This window comes from Stegostoma tigrinum, chromosome 1 (assembly GCF_030684315.1).
Source record: "Stegostoma tigrinum isolate sSteTig4 chromosome 1, sSteTig4.hap1, whole genome shotgun sequence".
In the NCBI taxonomy this organism is placed as follows: Eukaryota; Metazoa; Chordata; class Chondrichthyes; order Orectolobiformes; family Stegostomatidae; genus Stegostoma; species Stegostoma tigrinum.
The window spans coordinates 164,245,649-164,267,530 of NC_081354.1; the positions used below are offsets into that span (position 1 = coordinate 164,245,649).

Genomic DNA, 21,882 nt, shown 5'->3' on the forward strand with positions numbered 1-21,882 from the left:
CCAATTAAGACGAAGTAAAAGAAACAAAACAATAAAAGACCTAAACGTGAAATAATAAAAACCCAGAAAGTTTAGATAGTAAATAGATTTACTAAAATAATCAAAAATAAAAATAATTCGATTTCAGCAGGATAGGAAGCGGGGAGGAATAAACTATTTCCTAATGTAGGGAGGAACAGATATTAGTTAAGGGATCGAAATGGCTTTATACTGAGTAAGCAAGAATTAACCGGTTCGAAATGTGGCAGAACTTGTTCAATCAGATTGAGAAGACATCTAGTCCGGTTTTATCCAGATAGTTTATCTGTCATCTTTCCTTCGCTCTCGCTGTTCCTCCCTTTCCTGTGAAACTTGGTAGGGTCTGGTCTGGGCCTTGCCGAACGGGCGGGAGGCCGCGGGGGTTATGTTGGAGCCGGAACAGGAGCAGTTTCAGTGTCAGGGAGAGCAGCGGCACTGCTGTGTTGGTAATGGCTCATTATAGCCCGGTGTCAGCTTGTCAGAAAAACGAACGCTTCAGGTATTCTGAAATAGCGTTTGTGTCAAAGGCCAAAAAATAGTGATCTGTAAGCGTCGTAAGAGTGTTCTGTGTACGTATATATAAAGAAAGGGAAGTGGAGTCTCTGAGTCCTCCTGCCTTCGCCCTCCGACACTGATCGAGACTGAGACGCGGGTCATGGCAGTTACAAACTTTGAATGTTTCCGCGCGGATCGCCAGTGGCGCGAAAAAACAATAGCGGTTTCAAATCCCCCCCCCTCCATTGCCCCGTTCGTTGATCCCGGGTCCCCTGTTCCGCCATTGTCCCACTCCCTCAGAACGCGTACATCCACAACCAATTTTTCCCACACTTCATAAAAATGCCCTCGTATGAAAATGTAAATGAGTGCCTTTATTTATTACCTGGTGTCACATATTTGTGCATCAATAACTTATCCGATTTCATTCAGAGTTTTTTTTTCCCTCTTCAATTTCACAGTGAGGTTCCGGGTAGATGGAGGGAAAAATACAGCCGCCTTGCATGGGGGGGGAGAGAGAGAGACAGTGTTTCCCGTCTTCGTTCTTCCTCACCTTTCATCTCTCTCTCTATCTCGGTCGAGCACCATCTGTCAAAACAGGCTGCTTTCTGCTCCCTGGTTCTGATAATATGATTTGTTTACCCTCCTCTTGGGTAGGAGGAAGCCCCCGCCATGTCGTTGGTCTGTGGGCAGGAAACGAGGAGCCGACGGCAAACTGCGGAGAATGGGCGACTCGGACTCCACCGTGTTTGAGGATGAGATCAAGGAGTGGGACGATTCTCCATCTTGGCCAGATGACAGAGTCTCCAGGTTAGTGGGGAGAGGTTTAAACCTCGAGGTTGAGAGAAAATGATGGGAACGTTTTAAATGCAACGATGAATTGGCAGCCCACCGACTTGACCCTCCTGAAGTGCATGTCCGAGAAAGGAGTTCACTTAAAAACTACACATTTTGTATTTTAAGAAGTCCTAAAGTACTTGTATGCGCAATCAAAATGTTAACATTCCCCCTGGAAATGCCGGTCTGTACTTGTGTTGCAAGCTGCATTAGCCATTCCATTCGGTCTGATGAGATGTATTTGCAAAATGAATGTAGTTGCCTTTAAGTCCCAAGTAAGTTTGCAGTGTGATGACCCGTGAGTCTTTTGTAGCCTGACATCCTTGTCTTTTCAAAAGTGACAAGATGTGCTTAGAGGGGAAGTCCATCAGTGAAATTTACAAGGACACACTAGGACCAGGAATTACCTGGCCATTTACCAAGTATGATTGGATTTGGACATTGACTGCTTCAATATCTGAGGAATCAGGAATGGTGCTGAGCAATGCAATTATCAGTGGAATATTCCACCATCTAGCATTCATGGTGGGAAGCAGGTCATTGAAGCAGCTGAGCATGATTGATCTAGGACACAACTCTGAAGATTGGAGTAGCATATGTGGAATATACTGTGATAGATTAAACAATTTTTTTGGAATGCTGATAAAATTGTCACCAGAATTGAAATGGAAGTGTTACCTGCATCACCAGGTTTGAGAGTAATATTATGATGAATTTTCTGTTGAGATAAACTGTTATAAAACTTGTAAATTTAGCATGAATTAATATATTGGCTTGTGAATCTACAATATATAGATTTTCAGATCATAAAAGCATTGATATACGATCTATACAAAGAAATTGACAAGCAATTGATTTTTGAATTATCTTCCATCTCCCGTTTGTGAAATAAGGTATGTAAGATGTGTCAGTAGCTTTGTTCAGTTAGCATTTTCTGCTTTACTGCTTGTGTAGCTTTTTGACACCCTGCTATAGGAAGGATATTGTTAAATTGGAGAGGTTTCAGAAGAGATCTACCAGGATGTTGCTGAGACTGGAGGGTTTGAGTTAAAAGGCTGGGATTTTTTTCCCTCACTGGAAAATACAAGTTGAGATGTGACCTTTTTATAGAGATTTTACAAATCATGAGAGGCATAGATTGGCTATTTACCCAAAATCTTTCTCCAAGGGTGGGGCATTTCAAGTCTAGAGGGCATATTTTTAAAGTGAGAGGGGAAAGATTTAAAAGGGGTGTGAGGGACTACTTTTTCCACACATGGGGTGACCTGCCAAGCAAAGTGGTAGATGCAAGTACAGTTGCAACATTGAAAAGACATTAGGACAGATAAATGAATCGGAGAAGTTTACAGGAGTATGGGCCAAACTCGGGCAAGTTTCATTTGAGAAACTTGGTCCGTTTGGATGAGTTGGATCAAATGTTCTGTTTCCATGCTGTTTACTCTATTACTCTATAACTCATCCAAGGATGTCCTGGAGGGGAGATGACTGATCTGCTGATCATGGGTGAGGTCCTCCAATTTGTTATAATTTCAGATGAATACCCCTACTTCTACTCCTTGTTGAAGAGGAATGATGTGGCTCCCTTTCCTTTATTTACCATCCCTTTGGTTGTAACAAGGTTAAGTTTAAAAAGTGTCCCTTCCCTCGTGAATACCTTTCTCCAAGGCCCAAATATGTTTATTAAAAGGAGAAACTTTTAACTAGGCTTTCTTCAATTAACAGAAGTTTATTCATTAATAAACATGAATCAAATTAGTAATGCAATATCTTTATAGATTAGAATTAAGAAGTGAGTCCTGAAGGGCAAAAGCTAGTCATAAGAATCAGCTTCTGAATTGTTTGAAGGATGGATAGTTTAATGTTAGAAGGTGTTTTTGAGTATTGGATTTGGGAGGTCATGTTGTGCTGTACATGACATTGGTTAAGCCACTTTTGAAATACTGCATGTAATTCTGGTCTCCCTGCTATCGGAAGGATGTTGTGAACCTTGAAAGGGTTCAGAAAAGATTAACCAGTATGTTGCCAGGGTTGGAGGGTTTGAGCTATAGGGAGAGGCTAAATAGGCTGGGGCTATTTACCCTCGAGTGCCAGAGACTGAGGGATGACCTTTGAGGTTTATAAAAGTTGTAAGAGGCATGGGTGGGATCAGTCGACAAGGTATCTTCCCTGGGGTGGGGAGTACTGTCTGATATTTGTTCAGCTTTTTGGAGAAGTGCCCCATTAGTTTCATTTCCAAATTTATTACAGGGATGACTCTTCTTAGATTGGAGTCAAACCGGATACATTGGTCAGTTATCTCTGCCCCAGGATATCCCTGCACAACTCCCTTGGGGTAGCTCTTTTTTTTTTATTTGTGGGATGAAGATGTCGCTGGCTGGCAGCATTTATTGTCCATCCCTAATTGCCCTTGAGAAGGTGGTGAGATGCCCTCTTGAACTGCAACAGTCTACCTGCTGTGGATTGACCCACAATGCCATTAGGGAGGAAATGTCAGGCTTTTGACACGGCAGCCTTGACCAAGACAGGTTTATCTGCTTCATTAATAATCTCCACTCTATCTCAAGGTCATGTGGGGAGGAGCAAGCACAAGTGAACAATGTTCAGCACTGTCTGTGTCTTCTCAGATACCGCAGCAGTGTGGGTCCAAATGCAACAAGACCTGGACAATATCCAGGTTTGGGCTGAAAAGTGCCTAACAACACTTAGCACTCAACTGCCAGGCAATGACCATCTCCAATCAGAGACAGTCTAATCACTGATAAGAGATAATGGGAACTGCAGATGCTGGAGAATCCAAGATAATAAAATGTGAGGCTAGATGAACACAGCAGGCCAAGCAGCATCTCAGGAGCACAAAAGCTGACGGTTCGGGCCTAGACCCTTCATCAGAGAGGGGGATGGGGTGAGGGTTCTGGAATAAATAGGGGGAGAGGGAGAGGCGGACCGAAGATGGAGAGAAAAGAAGATAGGTGGAGAGGAGAGTATAGGTGGGGAGGTAGGGAGGGGATAGGTCAGTCCAGGGAAGACAGACAGGTCAAGGAGGTGGGATGAGGTTAGTAGGTAGGAGATGGGGGTGCGGCTTGGGGTGGGAGGAAGGGATGGGTGAGAGGAAGAACAGGTGAGGGAGGCAGAGACAGGTTGGACTGGTTTTGGGATGCAGTGGGTGGAGGGGAAGAGCTGGGCTGGTTGTGTGGTGCAGTGGGGGGAGGGGACGAACTGGGCTGGTTTAGGGATGCGGTGGGGGAAGGGGAGATTTTGAAGCTGGTGAAGTCCACATTGATACCATTAGGCTGCAGGGTTCCCAAGCGGAATATGAGTTGCTGTTCCTGCAACCTTCGGGTGGCATCGTTGTGGCACTGCAGGAGGCCCATGATGGACATGTCATCTAAAGAATGGGAGGGGGAGTGGAAATGGTTTGCGACTGGGAGGTGCAGTTGTTTGTTGCGAACTGAGCGGAGGTGTTCTGCAAAGGGGTCCCCAAGCCCCCGCTTCTTTTCCCCAATGTAGAGGAAGCCACACTGGGTACAGTGGATGCAGTATACCACATTGGCAGATGTGCAGGTGAACCTCTGCTTAATGTGGAATGTCATCTTGGGGCCTGGGATAGGGGTGAGGGAGGAGGTGTGGGGGCAAGTGTAGCATTTCCTGCGGTTGCAGGGGAAGGTGCCGGGTGTGGTGGCGTAGGAGGGCACTGTGGAGCGAACAAGGGAGTCACGGAGAGAGTGGTCTCTCCGGAAAGCAGACAGGGGTGGGGATGGAAAAATGTCTTGGGTGGTGGGGTCGGATTGTAGATGGTGGAAGTGTCGGAGGATGATGTGTTGTATCCGGAGGTTAGTGGGGTGGTGTGTGAGAACGAGGGGGATCCTCTTTGGGCGGTTGTGGCGGGGGCGGGGTGTGAGGGATGTGTTGCGGGAGATGCGGTCAAGGGCGTTCTCGATCACTGTGGGGGGAAAGTTGTGGTCCTTGAAGAACTTGGACATCTGGGATGTGCGGGAGTGGAATGTCTTATCGTGGGAGCAGATGCGGTGGAGGCGGAGGAATTGGGAATAGGGGATGGAATTTTTGCAGGAGGGTGGGTGGGAGGAGGTGTATTCTAGGTAGCTGTGGGAGTCGGTGGGCTTGAAATGGACATCAGTTACAAGCTGGTTGCCTGAGATGGAGACTGAGAGATCCAGGAAGGTGAGGGATGTGCTGGAGATGGCCCAGTGAACTGAAGGTTGGGGTGGAAGGTGTTGGTGAAGTGGATGAACTGTTCGAGCTCCTCTGGGGAGCAAGAGGCGGCGCTGATACAGTCATCAATGTACCGGAGGAAGAGGTGGAGTTTGGGGCCTGTGTAGGTGCGGAAGAGGGACTGTTCCACGTAACCTACAAAGAGGCAGGCAGAGCTGGGGCCCATGCGGGTGCCCATGGCCATCCCCTTAGTCTGTAGGAAGTGGGAGGAGTCGAAAGAGAAGTTGTTGAGGGTGAGGACGAGTTCGGCTAGGCGGATGAGGGTGTCGGTGGAGGGGGACTGGTCGGGCCTGCGGGACAGGAAGAAGCGGAGGGCCTTGAGGTCTATAGGGACTGGACGTCTAATCACTGGCAGCTTGACTTTTTAATGGTGTTTTACCATGAGAGTCACCAATGACTAAAATCCTGGGAGTAACTATTGACTGGAAACTGAGATGGGCTAGCCTTAAAGATAACGGCTACAAGAGCAGGTCAGCGGCTTGGAATACTGCAATGAGTAACTCCCATGATTCTGTAGAGCCTGTCCACCATTCTCCAGGCACAAGTCAGGAGTGTGATGGAACATTCCCCACTTGTCTGGATGGGTGTACTTCCAACAACACTGAAGAAGCTTGACACCATCCAGGACAAAGCAGTCCACTTGTTTGGTACCACATCCATTCCCTGCACCACCGATGCTCAGCAGCAGCAGTGTGTAGTATCCACAAGATGCACTGCTGAAATTCAAACTTCTTTGACAGTAACTTCCAAATCTATGGCCACCCTTACCTAGAAGGACAAGGGTAGCTGCTAATTGGGAACACCATTGGCAAGTTCCTCTTTAAGTCAGTCACCATCCTGATTTGGAAATATTGCTGCTACTTCAGTGTCGTTGGGTCAAATCCTGGAATCCCTACCTAATGGCATTGTTCATTTACCTGTAGCACAGGTGCTGCAGCAGTTCAAGACAGCTCATCACCACCTTCTCAAGGGCAGCTAGGGACCGGCAATTAGCGCTGTCCCTTTCAGCAATTCCCACAAACCAATTTTTAAAATATACAAAATGCCAGCATGCTTTAAAATCGCTATCTTGATAACATGGGACCTTTTATCTACACTCTTTTCCAGCTGGGATATTTGTTTGGTCACTGTTATGGTCATCAGCATTCCTTGTGGAATGTTCTGACTTGAGCACAAGCTCAACTAGAGACATCCAGCTCCTTTTGTTTGGCTCTGGTTGGCATTCGAACATGTAGTTAAACTCACAAACCTTGGCCAGCCTTTCTGAGCCAAAGCAACAAGCATGGGCGGGACTTTGCACATTCTGCATGTAGAGTTGTGGTATAGCGTGGCTCATCTGCATACACCTTAAGTAAGCATTCTTGTCAAGTCTGCTTGCTGTTCTATACTTTGAGAGAGAAAATATTAGCTTTATGTATAATGAATGTAGCCATCTATGTTCCATGTCCACGTCCCTTGAACTTGTACACCTCAGTCGGGTCCTTTTCAGACTTTCTCTGCTGTAATGAGCTTAGGCTGATTCTCAATGAGTGGAAAGTTTTTCTCATTCCCATTGACTATAGCTTTTTGCTAGGGCTGTTTGCCACACTGTCAATTGCAGTCTCTCAAGTTTAGGGCTAAGTCACACTTTCTTTGGCAGTTGAGCTGTTTTGTCTATGTGTGAACAAAGGCCGTAAGTTTGATCAGAAGCTAAGTGGACCTTGCAGAATTCAAACTGAGCATCTGCAAGCAAGTTATTGCTGAGCAGTTGCTGTTTGCGTTAACAATGACACCTTCCGCGGCGCCCCCCCCCCCCCCCCCCCCCCTTACCTTACTGATCAAAATTAGGCTGATAGGGTGTTAATTGAGCGGATTGGATTTGTCGTGCTTTTTGTGTACAGGATATACATAGCCAAATTTCCAAATACAAGGAAGTTGCATTGGTACTGTAGCAGCGTAGCTAGGGGTGTGACACATTCTGCAGGAAAAGTCTCCAGTATTATTGTTGGAATGCTGTCAGGCCAACAGCCCTCGCAATATCCAGTACTTTCAACCATTTGATATCAAGAGTTAAATAGAATTGACTGAAAATTTGCCTCTGCAGGAAGTCACGATGGATCAGCCACCTAACACTTTTTTAGTTGTAAATAATAGCAAATGCTTCGGCCTTCTCTTTTTGCAGTAATGAGCTGTGCTTCCTCATCATTGAGGATAAAGATAACTGTAGAGTTGCTGCCTCATAAGTTGTTTAATTGTCTACTGTTTGTGACTAGATGTGGCAGGACTGCAAAGTTTGGATGTTATCTGGTTATTTTGTGATCCCAGTTGATTTTACCAGACAAGTCCGATCCCAGAAAGATTCCTGGTTAATAGACCCTATTTGGAGTGGTCTTTGCTGAAACATAGTGCTGCAGATTTTGTTTAAAGAATAAATAACAGGTTATTGAAGAAAAATAAACTAAATCATCTACTTTATAATATAAATTCAGAAATCTTAGCCACACAGGAAAGGTATACTCCTATTAATCCCAAAACATTCCTTTTATAAATGGAAATAAATCAGCTTTTGTATAATATCTAAAACATACCCTTGGTACAGGACCCAAAATACTACTTGTTAAATATTCATATCAGTGTGCCCAGATCTAACATCTCAGTAAATCTCGATCATTTGACTTCAACTTTTATACTGAAACAGCAGGAAGCTTTCTCTTGGAGCCGATTTATATACCTGCTTAAATGTATTTTGCTTGAACTAACCGCAGTTTTATATCAATACTTTTGGCCTCGGACTAATACAAACTCTTTACTGTAAGCTAATCTAGTTCACTATATATATCTTTATCTTCTCAGGAGCACTGGGGGGGAGGGACACAGTAACTCAGTGCTTAACACTGCTGCCTTACAGAGCCAGGGAATTAAATTTGATTCCATCACTGGTGACTGTCTGTGTGGAGTTTGCACTTTCTCCCTGGGTCTGAGTGTTTCATCTGGACGCTCCAGTTTCCTCCCACAGTCCAGGTTAGGTGGATTGGCCATGCTGAATTGCCCATAGTGTCCAGGGGTGTGCCTGTTAGGTGGATTAGCCATGGGAAATGCAGGGCTAAAGGGATAGGACAGGAGTGGTTCTGGGTCGATGCTCGTTGAATGGTTGGTGTGGACTCAGGTTGAATGGCCTGCTTCCACACTGTACGAATTCTATGATTCACTGCTGTTCACAGCCATTCTATTCCAGGGACTTCACAGAACTGTCCCAAAGCTGAAACTTAAGAAAATACCTCACTCTTTAAACTATGTGTGTCTCCCTTAAGCTTTTTTAAGAAGAAACTCTCCAGACGATTTAAACTTGTTCGGTTATAAAACTCTACAAATGTGTACAAAACCTCAGAACCTTGTTTTGAAAGACATTTCCATTACTACAGAAATACTTGCAAGTTAATTATTAATTCCAGTTACACAAGCAACATAAGTTACTTAGTCAAAAAACAGAAACTCAAACTTGTAATAAATAGTATTCAAGCATACATAAATCCCACAGTTTACTTCACAGTTGTGAGATCGATTTAGCTCCGTCCCTTGCTCCTTATGCTATTTGGCACGTGTTCATCAGCTTGATACATCTTTTTTTAAAAATGCTTGTTACTGCGACTGCCATCCGTTCCTGCACTGTTTGAACCAAGTTTGACTCCCTACCTTGACAGTAGTGGTAGAATGAGGTATATGTTGGGGCATGAGGTTGCAGATAGCGTTAAGAACAAACAACAGCGGAACACATGAAACGGCCTTATGCCCCTCCAAGCTTGCACTTGACACATTTTGCCCTTCTGTAATAAAGCTGTCTTCAACTACAGGATTCATATCCCTCTGTTTCCTTCCTATTCATGTATTTGTCAGGGTGCTTCTTGAATGCTGCTATTGTGTCTGCTTCCACCAACACCTCTGGCAATGCGGTCCCGGTACTCACCAGCGTTAGTCTGAAAAAATTGCCTCGCATATCTCTCAATCCCCACGCTTGTACCTGGAATCTGTTCCCCTAGTAATTGACACTTCCACCCTCAGAAAAAAGCCTGATATTTTCTACGTTATCCATGCAGTTCACAACGTTTTAAACTTCTGTGGGGTCACTGCTCAACCTACTGTGTTCCAGTGAAAACTAACCCAGTCTATTCAACCTTTCTTTGTAGCTAAAATCCTTATACCAGGCAACATCCTGGTAAACCTGTCCAAAGCATTCACATCCTTCTGGCAGTGTGGTGACCAGAACTGTACACAATATTCCAAGTGTGGCCTAACTAAAGTTGCATAAAGCTGTAGCATAACTTAGCTGTCCATGTACTTCAGGCCCCTTCCGGTGAAGGTAAGCATGTCATAGCCTGTTTGAATATAATTCTCCTGATGGGCTACAATGCTTCATGGATGTCAAGTCTTGTGTTGCTGGATTTTTTAGAAGACTATCCCATTTAGCATGATGGTAGAGTTATAATACAGTGGATTGCAGCCTCAATGTTAAGGCGAGACTTGGTCTTCAGAAGGACTGTGCAATGTTCACTTGTACTACTACTGATGCGTCTGCTGGATAGATTGGTGAGGATGAGGCCGGTTTTGTTTTGTTTTTTTTTTCTTTTCGTTCCCTGGTCACTTGCTGCAGACCTCCTGGCTATATCTGTACTACTGGACCAGCACAGCTAGTAGTGGTCCTGCTAAGTCACCAGTGATGATGGACATTTTGAAGTCCTCCATCCAGAGGATGTTATGTATCCTTGTCACCTTCAGTACTTCTGATTTGTGCTCCACGTGGAGGACTTCCTCATCAGCTGGGTTGGGGTGAGCGGGCTAGTAGTATGTGGTAATCATCAGGAGGTTTTCTTCCCCATATTTGAACTGATGCTGAGATTTCATGAGGTCCCGAGTTAATATTGACTCCTAAAGCAACTCATTATTGACTGTGTACTACTGTGAAACAATTTCTGCTGGGTATGTCCTGCTGTGGATGTTGATGGTAGTGTCAGGAATATTGTCTAAGGCATGATTCTGAGAGTACAACTACATTTGTCTGTTGCTTGTTTGGTCTGTGAAACAGATTTCCCAGTTTTGGCACAATTGCCATTTGTTAGGAGGATCTAGCAGGGTCAACAGTAGGGTCTTTGTCGTTTTCGGTACATTTGTCGATGTAATTTGGTCTGTCTGGCTTCATTACCTTGAGACTTTATGCCGTTCTTTGATATGGATTGGTAGGGGGAAAAGGGTGTGGTGGGAGAGATATGTATGTGGTTGATAGTCAGGAATGCCTGCCTGGATTACAAGAGGATATAAAGGGATTGGTCTGGAATTCATTGTGGAAAGGTGGTTGAGATGAGAAATCTCAAAGTACTTGGATGAGCACTTGAAATGTCATAATATTCAAGTCTATGGGCCAAGTGCTGGAACTTGTGGCCAGTCAGATTTAGTGTACTTTGTTGCAGACCAGATGGATTGAAAAGTTCTTTTCCACTATGTGCTTCTATATCAAAGGTAGCCATTCTCCCCTCATTTCTCGAAATCAGTTCTTTTTTTCTCTTATCAGGGTACAAATCCAAACCTCAACCCTGACAAGACCTAGGATGAGGGTTGGTGAGTAGATGTTGCTCTATAAACGTCGTTCGCTAACAGTGTGAAACACATTTTCCTTCACTTTGAGTGCAAACTAATGCAGTATTAATTGTCACTACTCTGCAATTTGTGCGCTGTATGCTTTTGGGCAACTTTCTCCCTAGGTCCATGTCCCTCCAAACATTTCCTATTCATGTGCTTATCCAAATATCTTTTAAACATTGTCCCTGTACCCACATCCACCACTTCCTCTGGAAGCTCATTTCTTACATGAACCACTTTTTTTTTTCAAAAAAAGTTCCCCCTCAGTCTTTTTTAAATCTTTCTCCTCTCACCTTAAAAATATGCCCCTTGGTCTTGAAATCCCCACTCTAGGGAAAGGGCACCTGCCATTCACCCTACCTGCACACCTCATGATTTATGTCTGTTTATTAGAGATGGTAAATATGGATTGAATTGTAACAGTTACTAAGAACTAAAAAGGTTGGGGAATAAAAAGAAGCAACCTTTTATCACTGAACACAGCTTAAGTTGAAGTTGAGGAGTTCTGAAAAGCTTTTTTTTTTCTACCCACAAGGTTGGAGAAATATGGAATACACTGCCTGAAATGGTAGTGGAGCCAAGTGCTCTCATAACATTTAAGAAGCATCTGGATGAGTGCTTACAATGCCAGGACATTTTAGGCTTCGGACCAAGTGCAGGTCAATGGGATAAGTGTAGCTTGATATCGGCATAAACATGGTGGACTGAAGGGCTTTTTCTCTTTGCTATGATTCCTGTTGTTGTGTAAATAACCTTGTTGTGACTAAGTTGCTTCATTATTAAACTGTAGCTTTCAATATTTTAAAATATATGTTGCAGGTCGACAAAATAAATATATCAAATTTTAGCAAATGGTGCTGCCCATTTTTTTTGGTGAATGCTTCCTGTTCCCTGTCTCGGATACGCCTTAATCATATCACTAGGTTAGAATAATTTCTGAATCAGTTGCTATTTGAAACTTGCAGGTGTAACCTGAGGTTGCAGCCAAAATAATCCAGTGGGTCCGGTGACAGCAATGAATAAGATGCTGCACCTCATTGGGGTGAAGTATGCTCGTTCTATTGTATTTATAACATTGACAGTTCTAAATGAGATGCTAGTTCTTAAGCCAAATTGTGTGTTGTGGCATGTCCTAGGGGAATTGGTTGGCTGCTTATATCAACTTGGAATTAAATTGAGGCATTTTTTAAAATTTGGAAAATGTTTAATTTATGTTCAGTATGAAGCCCATTCTAGTAAAAATGTATTTCCTGAACCAGTCTTGAGGTTGAGTTGACAGTTCTCCAGTGCTTTCAATTGGAAACTCTCAGTTCTATCAAATGATGTGTCAAGGCTTTGTGGTGGATCATTAATTTTGTAGCCAGGTCCGTTTAACAGGAAAAAAATGTAGTTGATGTTAACATGGCTAAGTTAAAATTATTTTCTTCCAGTTTCACAACACCAGAAGGTGACGGAGCAGTCCCCAGATGTGGTTCTGCAGATTGGGGTACTGCAGTTGAAGATGAAGAAACAAGACAGACTGTTTATCGGGATTTGAAAAGGTTTGTATGCTCTTTTTTTGTGAACAGCCTTTTTGGAGGTTGTCAAGTGTTGCAACCAACTTGTACACAGAGGTTCTGTGCCTTCCAGTCATTTTCATTCAATATTATTCCAAGGATTTTCTCAGCCTGATCTTAAATGATTGCTGTTATGGAATTCTCATTTTAGATGTTAGTGAATATCCAGTACAAATTCCAATCATTGTGTTTTTTCATTGCAGTTGAATAGATGAATCTAGAGTGTTAGTATGCCAAGTACAACAAGTAATCAGGAAAGTAAATAGAATGTTATGGTTTATTGCAAGAGAAACTGAATGCAAGAGCAGGGAAGATTTGTCTCTGTTAGTGGGTATTGAGAACCGTGAAGCAGTTAGCACAAGAGTCTGAGTTGTGTTCTTCAAGTATTCCATTTCAAATAGTGATGGGAGTGGCACATCTGGAAAGTGCAGGTACAGGGTATTGGCGAGACTAGCTGGACTACTGTGTACAATACTGGTCACCAGACCTACGAAGGATATTAATGGATTGGAAGCAGTTCAGAAAAGGTTTAATTGACTAATACAAGGAATGAGCAGATTGCCTTGAGGAAGGGCTCGGCTGATATCCTCTAGAGTTTGGAAAAATCAGTGGTGACTTAATTGAAGCATACCCAGTCAAGTTCCCTCAGGACCTTGTATTTGAAGAGATGCTTCCTCTTATAGGAGAATCTAGAACTGAGGGTCATTGCGTTAAAATAAAGGAGTGCCCATTTAAAATAGATGAAGAAACTTTTTTTCTGAAGGTTTTCTTTGGAATTCTCTTCCTCAAAACGTAGTGGTTGCAGAATCTTTAAAAAGTTAATGGTAGAGGTATATTCTTAACCACTGAAAGGATGAAAGAATACTTGGACATATGGAGGACTGCAGAGTTGAGGTTAAAGTCAAATCAGCCATAATATGAGAGATAATGGGAACTGCAGATGCTGGAGAATCCAAGATCATGAAGTGTGGAGCTGGATGAACACAGCGGGCCAAGCAGCATCTTAGGAGCACAAAAGCTGACGTTTTGGGCCTAGACCCTTCATCAGAAAAGGGGGATGGGGAGAGGGTTCTGAAATAAATAGAGAGAGGGCAATGCGGATCGAAGATGGATAGAGGATAAGATAGGTGGAGAGGAGACAGATAAGTTAGAGGAGTGGGGATGGAGACTGTAGAGGCAAGTATGGGTGGGGAGGTAGGGAGGGGATAGCTAAGTCTGGGGAGGACAGACAGATCAAGGGGATGGGATGAGGTATGGAGGTGCAGCTTGAGGTGGGAGGAGGGGATATGTGAGAGGAAGAACAGGTTAGGGAGGCGGGGGCGAGCTGGGATGGTTTTGGGATGCAGTGGGGGGAGGGGAGATTTTGAAGCTTGTGAAATCCACATTGATACCGTTGGGCTGCAGGGTTCCTAAGCGGAATATGGGTTGCTGTTCCTGCAACCTTCGGGTGGCATCATTGTGGCACTGCAGGAGGCCCATGATGGACATGTTGTCTGAGGATTGCGAGGGGGAGTTGAAATGGATCGCAACTGGAACGTGCTTGTACAGTAGTTTTAACCCTGTTCTGCTATAATTAATGATTTATAAAATTAATGGTTGCAAAGTAAGAGGTTACTCAGCCAAAGTTTATAGCTATTTACTGACATACTTAAGCATGGCTTTGCAAGAAACATTCTGAAGTCATTTTGTGGTCACAGATGCTGTCTGTTCCTTTTTCACTATTGCTTTCCAAGTTTTTCCCCTGTCCACTGAACTTGAACTTGGAAGTGTGACAGACTTTGCTTGCGCTGCATTCTCCAAAAGCACCATCACTGTCACCAGTATTTGATTTGGAACACTTGTTGGAAAATACAACTCATTGACTGCCTCCTTGTTCTCAGCTGCCTGGCAGTCACCCTTCCTCTCGCGTCCTCTGTACAGACCACCCTGAGAAATTTATTATCCGCTAAGCTCCTAGCCTTGGGAATGCACTGCATTTAGGCCAACTGCAGTTCCACAACCTGGAACTTCCTTCTCCGGCTAACAACATTACCTGCAAAAGTAGGTGTCCAAGATGTGAGGAGTGTGCTGGATTTCCTAAATGGAACAGAATGTGTTTTTCTTAGTTGCCTCCCAGGCCTTTCAATTTATATGATAGTTAATGGCTAAATCTTGAGGCTTAAAATGCTCCACTGTCAGTTGCAAGGGGTTGAAGGACTCGTTTGAATCCCATGTAGCTGGACATTTCCTCACTAAGTCATACACCATGGAAACTGCTTGCCTATTTTGATCATCTCTGGAAATATTAATATTTTTTGTTAAAAATGTATAAACTGAGTACTTAGTTATATCGCAAGATCCGTGTCTTTTATAGGGAGGTGATGGTATTATCGCTAGACTACTAATTCAGAAACTCAGCCAATGTTTTGAAGATCTGGGTGGGAATCTTGCTGTAAATTTGAATTTAATACTAAAAATAATCTGGAATCAAGAATCTGCTGATGACCAGGAAACAAAGGATGATTGTCAAAAAAAAACCCAGCTGGCTCACTAATGTCCTTCAGTAAAAGAAATTTGCCATCCTTGCCTGGTGTGGCTGATATGTGACTCCAGGCCCAAAGCAATGTGTTTGACTCTCAACTGCCCTTTGGAAAGCTTAGCAAGCCACTTGGTTGAGTCAATCTCTAGGAAGTCTCGGCAAAGGAATGAAACCTGATGGACCACCTGGCATCAGCCTAGGCACTGGAAGAGACAATAACAGAAATAGTTCTGTTGACCCTGCAGAGTCCTCCTACATAACCTTCTGTTTCCAGATTGGGAGAGCTGTCTCTCGGACATATCGAGCAACAACCTGACACAGTCATACTTTGAGAATCATGCCTTACAGACAATGTCCCAGATGACGCTACCACCATTCCTGGATATGTCCTGACTCACTGACAGGACAGACACAGCAGAGGTGGCCACACAGTTGGTATATTGTTGGGAGGGAGTTGCCCTGAGAATCCTTATCATTTACTCTGGATCCTATGAAGTCTCATGGCTTCAGGTTAAACACAGACAAGGGTATCACCTGCTGGATGCCTTGTACCTTCCTCGGCTGATGAATCAGTACTCTTTGCTGAACAATATTTAGAGGAAACACAAGGTGGTAAGAAAACAAATGTACTCTGGCTTGGCAGGTTCACTGTGCAGTACCAAGACAGGCTTGGCAGCAGTACTACTGATTAAAGCCCTACAGGGCATAGCTGCTTAACTGGACCTGCATTTGGTGGTGAGGGAATCAACAAGAGGGAAAAATATGCTTGATCTCATCCTTGCATAGAGAACACCCTCTATGTGGCATTGACCTGTGCTAATTAGGATAGATTTCAAATAAATTGAGCAACTCTAGACTGAGCATCCATGATGTGCTATGAGCCATAAATAGCAGCAGAATTTTAGCACAATCTAGAATGTCAAGGCCTGGTCTATCCTCTGCTGAACTCTTGCCATCAAGCTGGAGATCAGCCCTTGTTCCATGGAGAGTGCAGGACAGTGTGCCAGGAGCAGCACCAGGCACACTTACAAATGAGGTGTTGGCCTGGTGAAGCTACCAAGCGGGACTACTTGCATTCAAGACAACAAAGTGTGAAGCTGGATGAACACAGCAGGCCAAGCAGCATCTCAGGAGCACTTGCATTCAAAACAGCATAAGCAGCAATTGATTGACAGCTAAGTGATCCCACATTAACAGATCAGATCTAAGCTCCATAGTCTTGCCACATCAAATTGTGGATGGTGAAGGGCAATTAAACACTAGAGGAGGAGGATGATCCACAAATATTTCCATCCCCCATGATGGAAGAGTGCAACTCTGCAAAAGATTAAGTTGAAGCATTCACAGCAATCTTCAGCTGAAAGTACCACTTCCATCTCTGCTGCCTCCTGTGGTCTTCAGCATTACAGATACCAGTCTTCAGCCAATTTGTTTCACTCCACATGATCTCAAGAAATGATTGTGTTCCAGAATTTGCTTATCTCTTAGTCAAACTCTTCCAATACAGGTACAATAATGCAGAAACTTGCCCAGGTATGTCCTGTACAGAAAAAGCAGGACAAATCCAATCCAGCCAATTATCACCCCATCGGTCTACACTCTATCATCAGTAAAGTGATGGAAAGCATCAGCAATAACCTGCTCAGTGACACCCAGTTTTTGTTCTGCCAGCGCCACTCAGCTCCTGACCTCGTAATAACCTTGGTTTGAATCTGGACAAGTGAAGCGAGAGTGATACCCCTTGACATCAAGAAATCCAGGTGGAACTGAAATCAATGGGTATTGGGGAAAACTCTCGGGTTGGAATCACATCTGGCACAAAGGAGGATGGTTGTGGTTGTTGGTCAATCACTTTGACTCCAGGACATCTCTGCAGAAGTTCATCAGGGTAGTGTCCTGGGCCCACAGGTCCTCATCTGCTTCAGAAATGACCTTCCCTCTGTCAAAAGGTCAGGAATGGGGATGTTCAACACTATTCATAAATCCTCTGGTACTGAATAGTCACACATACAGTCCATGTTCAAATGCAACAAAGCCTGGGCAATAGCCAGTCTTGAATTGAAAAGTGGTAAGTAATATTTGCACCAGACAAATCTGACAACCATCCCCAGACATGCAATGTGTTACCTTCACTGAATCACTCATTATCAACAACTTGGGGTTACCATTGACTGGAAACTCAAGTGGATTCACCACATAAATACTAATTACCAGAGCAGGACAGAGACTAGATGAGTAATTTGCCTCCTGACTCCCCAGAGCCTGTCCAATGTTTACAAGGCACAAATCAGGAGTATGATGGACTACGTCCCCACTGTGGGATGTGTGTACCTCCTTAAACACAAGAAACTTGACACCAGGACAAAGCAGCCTGCTTGATTGACACCACATTGTCAAACATCCACTCACTCACCACTGACACCCAGTAACCGCTGTATGTACTATCTACAAGATGTATTGCAGAAATTCCCCAAAGCTCCTTAACCTTCACCTTTTCAAATCCACAACTCTGTTATTTAGAAAGACAAGAGCAGCAGATATATGGGAATACCACCACCTGCATATTCTCTTAGGAGCCACTCACCATCCTTGGAAACTTATCGGTGTCCCTTCACTTGCTATCAAAAGCCTGAATTTCTTGTCTAACAACATTGTGGGTCAACGTGTCGACTGCCATGCATGAAGTTGGCAGCTCATCACACCAGCTCAAGGGAAACTGGGGACAGGCAATGCCCAAGTCCCACAAATAAATAAAAAAAAATAAATTTCATGTGTGTCACAGGTACCACTGACCTAACACTTTAAAATAAGCTATTCTCCACGTTGCTGTCGTAATAGTTCCCTTGCCTTTCAGGATCATCGCATTTCTCCAAGAAATACGAAGATTCAAGATTACATAGGAATCCTTCAATTTAGTTTTGGTTAAATGATCTGCCAACTTTTTTTTACTACTTTGAGAATCTGAATGCCACAGCTTGAACGCTTGTCTTCCTGCAGAGTAAAACATTAGGGAAACAATTTTCCTTCCAATGGCCTGCTACTGTGGTTTCAAACTGCAAAGACCAATTGATTCTAGAACTTTGACTGCAAAAAAATTTAACGGCTTTTGAGGGGATTACTGACATCAGCTACCAGCTAAACAGCTCCTCCAGTTATTTTACCACTTTCCAAATTTGTTTCATACTGGATGCCAGATTCTAATCACAGGCAGAAAATTTTTCACTTGGTGTAGGCCTAATTTGCAAGGAGTTAGAAGCTACAAAGGACACAGAACTAACTATCTTTTAGCTGCTTCTTTCAACCAATCTGTGGTTATGTGCTGACTGATTCAAAGGTAAAGCTGCACAAACAAGGGCTTATATCTTCTGATGGCCTGACAGCTGTTGTTCCAGTTTAATTGTGAATTGCGTATGGTGACCAGGCAGAATTCCTGACATAGCAATCTCATGAGGAATTTTCTGGGAAATTGATTCTGCTGGGCAATTCTGTATGTATGGAATCCTCAATCCACTTAACTTCATTAGAATGCTCATTTTAAGTTGTTACTTAGGAAGAGTTAACTCCTGAGTATTTATTCAACTAGCTCCATTCAGCACCCACTGGACAGACTCCCATATCACACTGGCACCCCTGCCTCCTTTTGAGCCAATGTTTCGTCCACCCCATCCTACTTTATATGAACCTGCCACTTGGTACCTTACCTAACCACACTCCAAGCATCCTAACATCACACTTGTGTACTTGTGATCTGAAAACAGCTATCTCAATAGCTGTTTGGAGCTTTAGATTCCACAATATGATAGCTGATTGCAGTAAAAAGGATGAGGTTAACTACTCTCTGACAGTTCTAACTACAAAAGAACTATCAGAATATAAGAATGGCTATGAATTTCAGAAGGAGCCCTGATTGGAACCTTCTTTCAGCTATTTTGACACCCCTGTTTCATTTTCTTTTTAAAAAAGGGGGGGCTACTTGGAAAATGTTGTCTATCATCTTTGAGCTCCACCCATAGTCATGTGACAAATGAGGTAGAAATTCAAATTACTACTATTCAGTTCCAAAGTTTTCCTTAATTCTAGGAACCCACATGAATAACTTGTCCTTTTACTGAACTGCAAACTTCACGTCTAAAGCTTCTTGGCTAAGTAAACCTACCTGCTTTGAAGATCTTGTCCGTCTTATTTTTGAAGATTGGACCTATGTTGACACAGTTAAGTTTAATAAACTCCAAGCTTGTTTGAACTGCATTTATTCCTGGGTTGCTTATTAGTTCCTTAACGAAGCCCATTTTCTACAAAAAAAAAACAAAATGAGAATTATTAACTGGATGTTTGCAACACCTATTTTGCCATAGTTCACTAATTAATATACCTGGGCTTTGCGTGTCGGAATATTTATTCCATGGAACTTTGGATGACATTGGTTTGCTTTGGATTAAATCCCAGATGATTTAACTAGGAGGAGAGTCATCGCTTGGCTGATCTTGGAAGATGTTCTACTGGATGCACCATTTAAACTTCAGGAAGCAATTTTCTTTATAAACCGCTTGTGTTCAACTGTCTTCATTTTTGCTGTCTCTGGCAGGGACACTGACACCTGGGCTGTACCTTCTGCGGGCCTAATAAAAAGGACCAAAACTATAGATTTCACTGATGGTTGTGAGGTCCTTTTATCAACAAATCAAAAGGCTGCTGACCTCAATCTGTTGCTTTATCTCACCCATTCACAAACCATGGGAGAGGAGGAGGGGGGAGAAATTGGAATGGGAGGGGGCAAGAAATCAGCACCTGGGGAACTGCGTTGGGATCTGGGAGAGGAGAGAGAGAATCTGGGAGAGGCCCAAGCTCCTGGGTCTACCTTGTGTCTTTCTTTGTACGTGTGCCTATCCTCCTGTGCTCACCACTCTTACCTGTGTTGTCACTGTATATTTTGGGAAAAACCTAGACAGTGCATTTTTTCTAAAAAAAACCTGGAAAAATACAGACAGTTTTAACCTCTGCTGTCCCAAAATAGTGATCATATTTAACAGTTATGAGTTGACCACATGAAGTAATCAAAAGTTATTTATCAGAACAATGTCACGTGAACAACTAAAATATACCGCCATGTCTTTACATCTATACTTTTATATATTTTGTGAATACTCATACGAATGTAACACTATGATGACTCAATAACTGCCAGGTGTGTGCGTGCACTGGGTCTGACACCGCATCAGATGACAAAATGATGCAGCGTTGGCCTGATTGCCTTGAAATGGAAACAAATTTAGTCAGTGGTGATAATGCAGAAAAATTATGAAATCTAATGCTCCAAAATTAATCTAATAAATATATGTAATAGGGTCTTGCAGAAACCACACCCCAGCTCCCGATTTTGAACAGGTAAACTTAGAAACTTAGATCTAGGTGGAAAAACAGGAGTGGCAACATTTACTCTACCCCATGACAAAATCACATGTGCAGTACAACATTTGCTTATAATGTCGCATGTTACGTCTACCTGATGACTATTGTTTAGAACTGTGTGCTTTCCCAAACAAACACGTGCATAGTTGCTGGTGTCATAAACATTACCAAAAGAACTTTGTGTGTAAAATGCATCCAGCTTTTGAGATGGTTTGGAAAATGTGATATTTTACTTTGTTTGCCAGTAAACCTAATCCTTGTGATTTATTTTTGGGGCAACGAGGCAACCCATTCATATAATGTCTGGGGTTTGTCAATGAAGAATGATACCAAATCTCTCCTCTTGTCACAGTTGCTGTGTCTGGTCCTTGGATTCCTTAGTTGCTTTTGCCTTCATTGCTTTATCAGGTAGTCTAGTTTAAAGTGTTGGTCACTCTCTCGACTCTTCTAAAATAAGCCTGTTGTAATAAATCCTGAAGTGGCCTCTTGTTGTTTAAATGTGTTTCTTAGTTTAAAATGTGCAAATCCTGAAGGAAGGAAGCATGTGATTGGAATTGGAGAACTGCTTCCATTTTTGTTAATAGCAAGTTATGCTATTCTGTATTTGTAGTTTTAAAAATTGTACAACTTTTTATTCCTGTAGGATGTGGGTGTCGCTCTCATGTAAAGCAGCCTGGGTAAGGACAGCAGCTATCTTTCCCAGAGGACATTTGTTTAAAAGAATAACTTTCTTGTACATTATCAGTGACCTGTGGTTAATTTACTGAGACTACTCTCTGTTCCAGACATAATATTTGTATCAAGTTCCTAGTTGCTGTGGTGAGATTTGAATCTTTGTCCCAGACCAATAACCTTACCAATAAATTACTAGTTAAATGACATTATCATTGTGCCCCTTTTGTTAAAATCTTCATTGTATTTTTATTCAATATTTGAAATGTTTTCTTTCAGATACAAAAGACGTCTCTTGCTCAGCGATTTTAATGATCATGAAAAGGATTACTCTTCTGAAAGGTATAGCCAAAGTGTTTACAGGAATAATTAATATATGCTTGGTCACAACCTACTGCACAAAAATATATTGCAAAGTTTCTCAAGATATTGAGAAACCGAAATCAAAGTATTAAATTTCATTCCAAAAGTATCAACGGTGCATGAATGGAGCTTGTTGTGTCTTTGTGAGAATGAGATTTTGGGAAGAGATGACGG

General features: G+C 42.9%; 1 protein-coding gene across 3 annotated transcripts in view; it reads left to right on the top strand.

The window, feature by feature from the left end:
* The first annotated feature begins 354 nt into the window (after positions 1 to 354).
* slbp (stem-loop binding protein) overlaps positions 355 to 21,882 on the top strand; it is a 30,416-nt gene continuing 8,888 nt past the window's right edge. The window contains exons 1-4 of one of the 3 annotated variants that reach the window (XM_048558942.2): positions 355 to 464; positions 1,171 to 1,323; positions 12,621 to 12,731; positions 21,625 to 21,687. In XM_048558942.2, the coding sequence (XP_048414899.1) occupies positions 1,238 to 1,323; positions 12,621 to 12,731; positions 21,625 to 21,687 (260 nt within the window). In that variant the 5' untranslated portion in view covers positions 355 to 464; positions 1,171 to 1,237. Of the gene's footprint in view, positions 518 to 1,170; positions 1,324 to 12,620; positions 12,732 to 21,624; positions 21,688 to 21,882 lie in introns of all 3 variants that reach the window. The other 2 variants (XM_048559033.2, XM_048558849.2) reach the window with 2 other exon arrangements.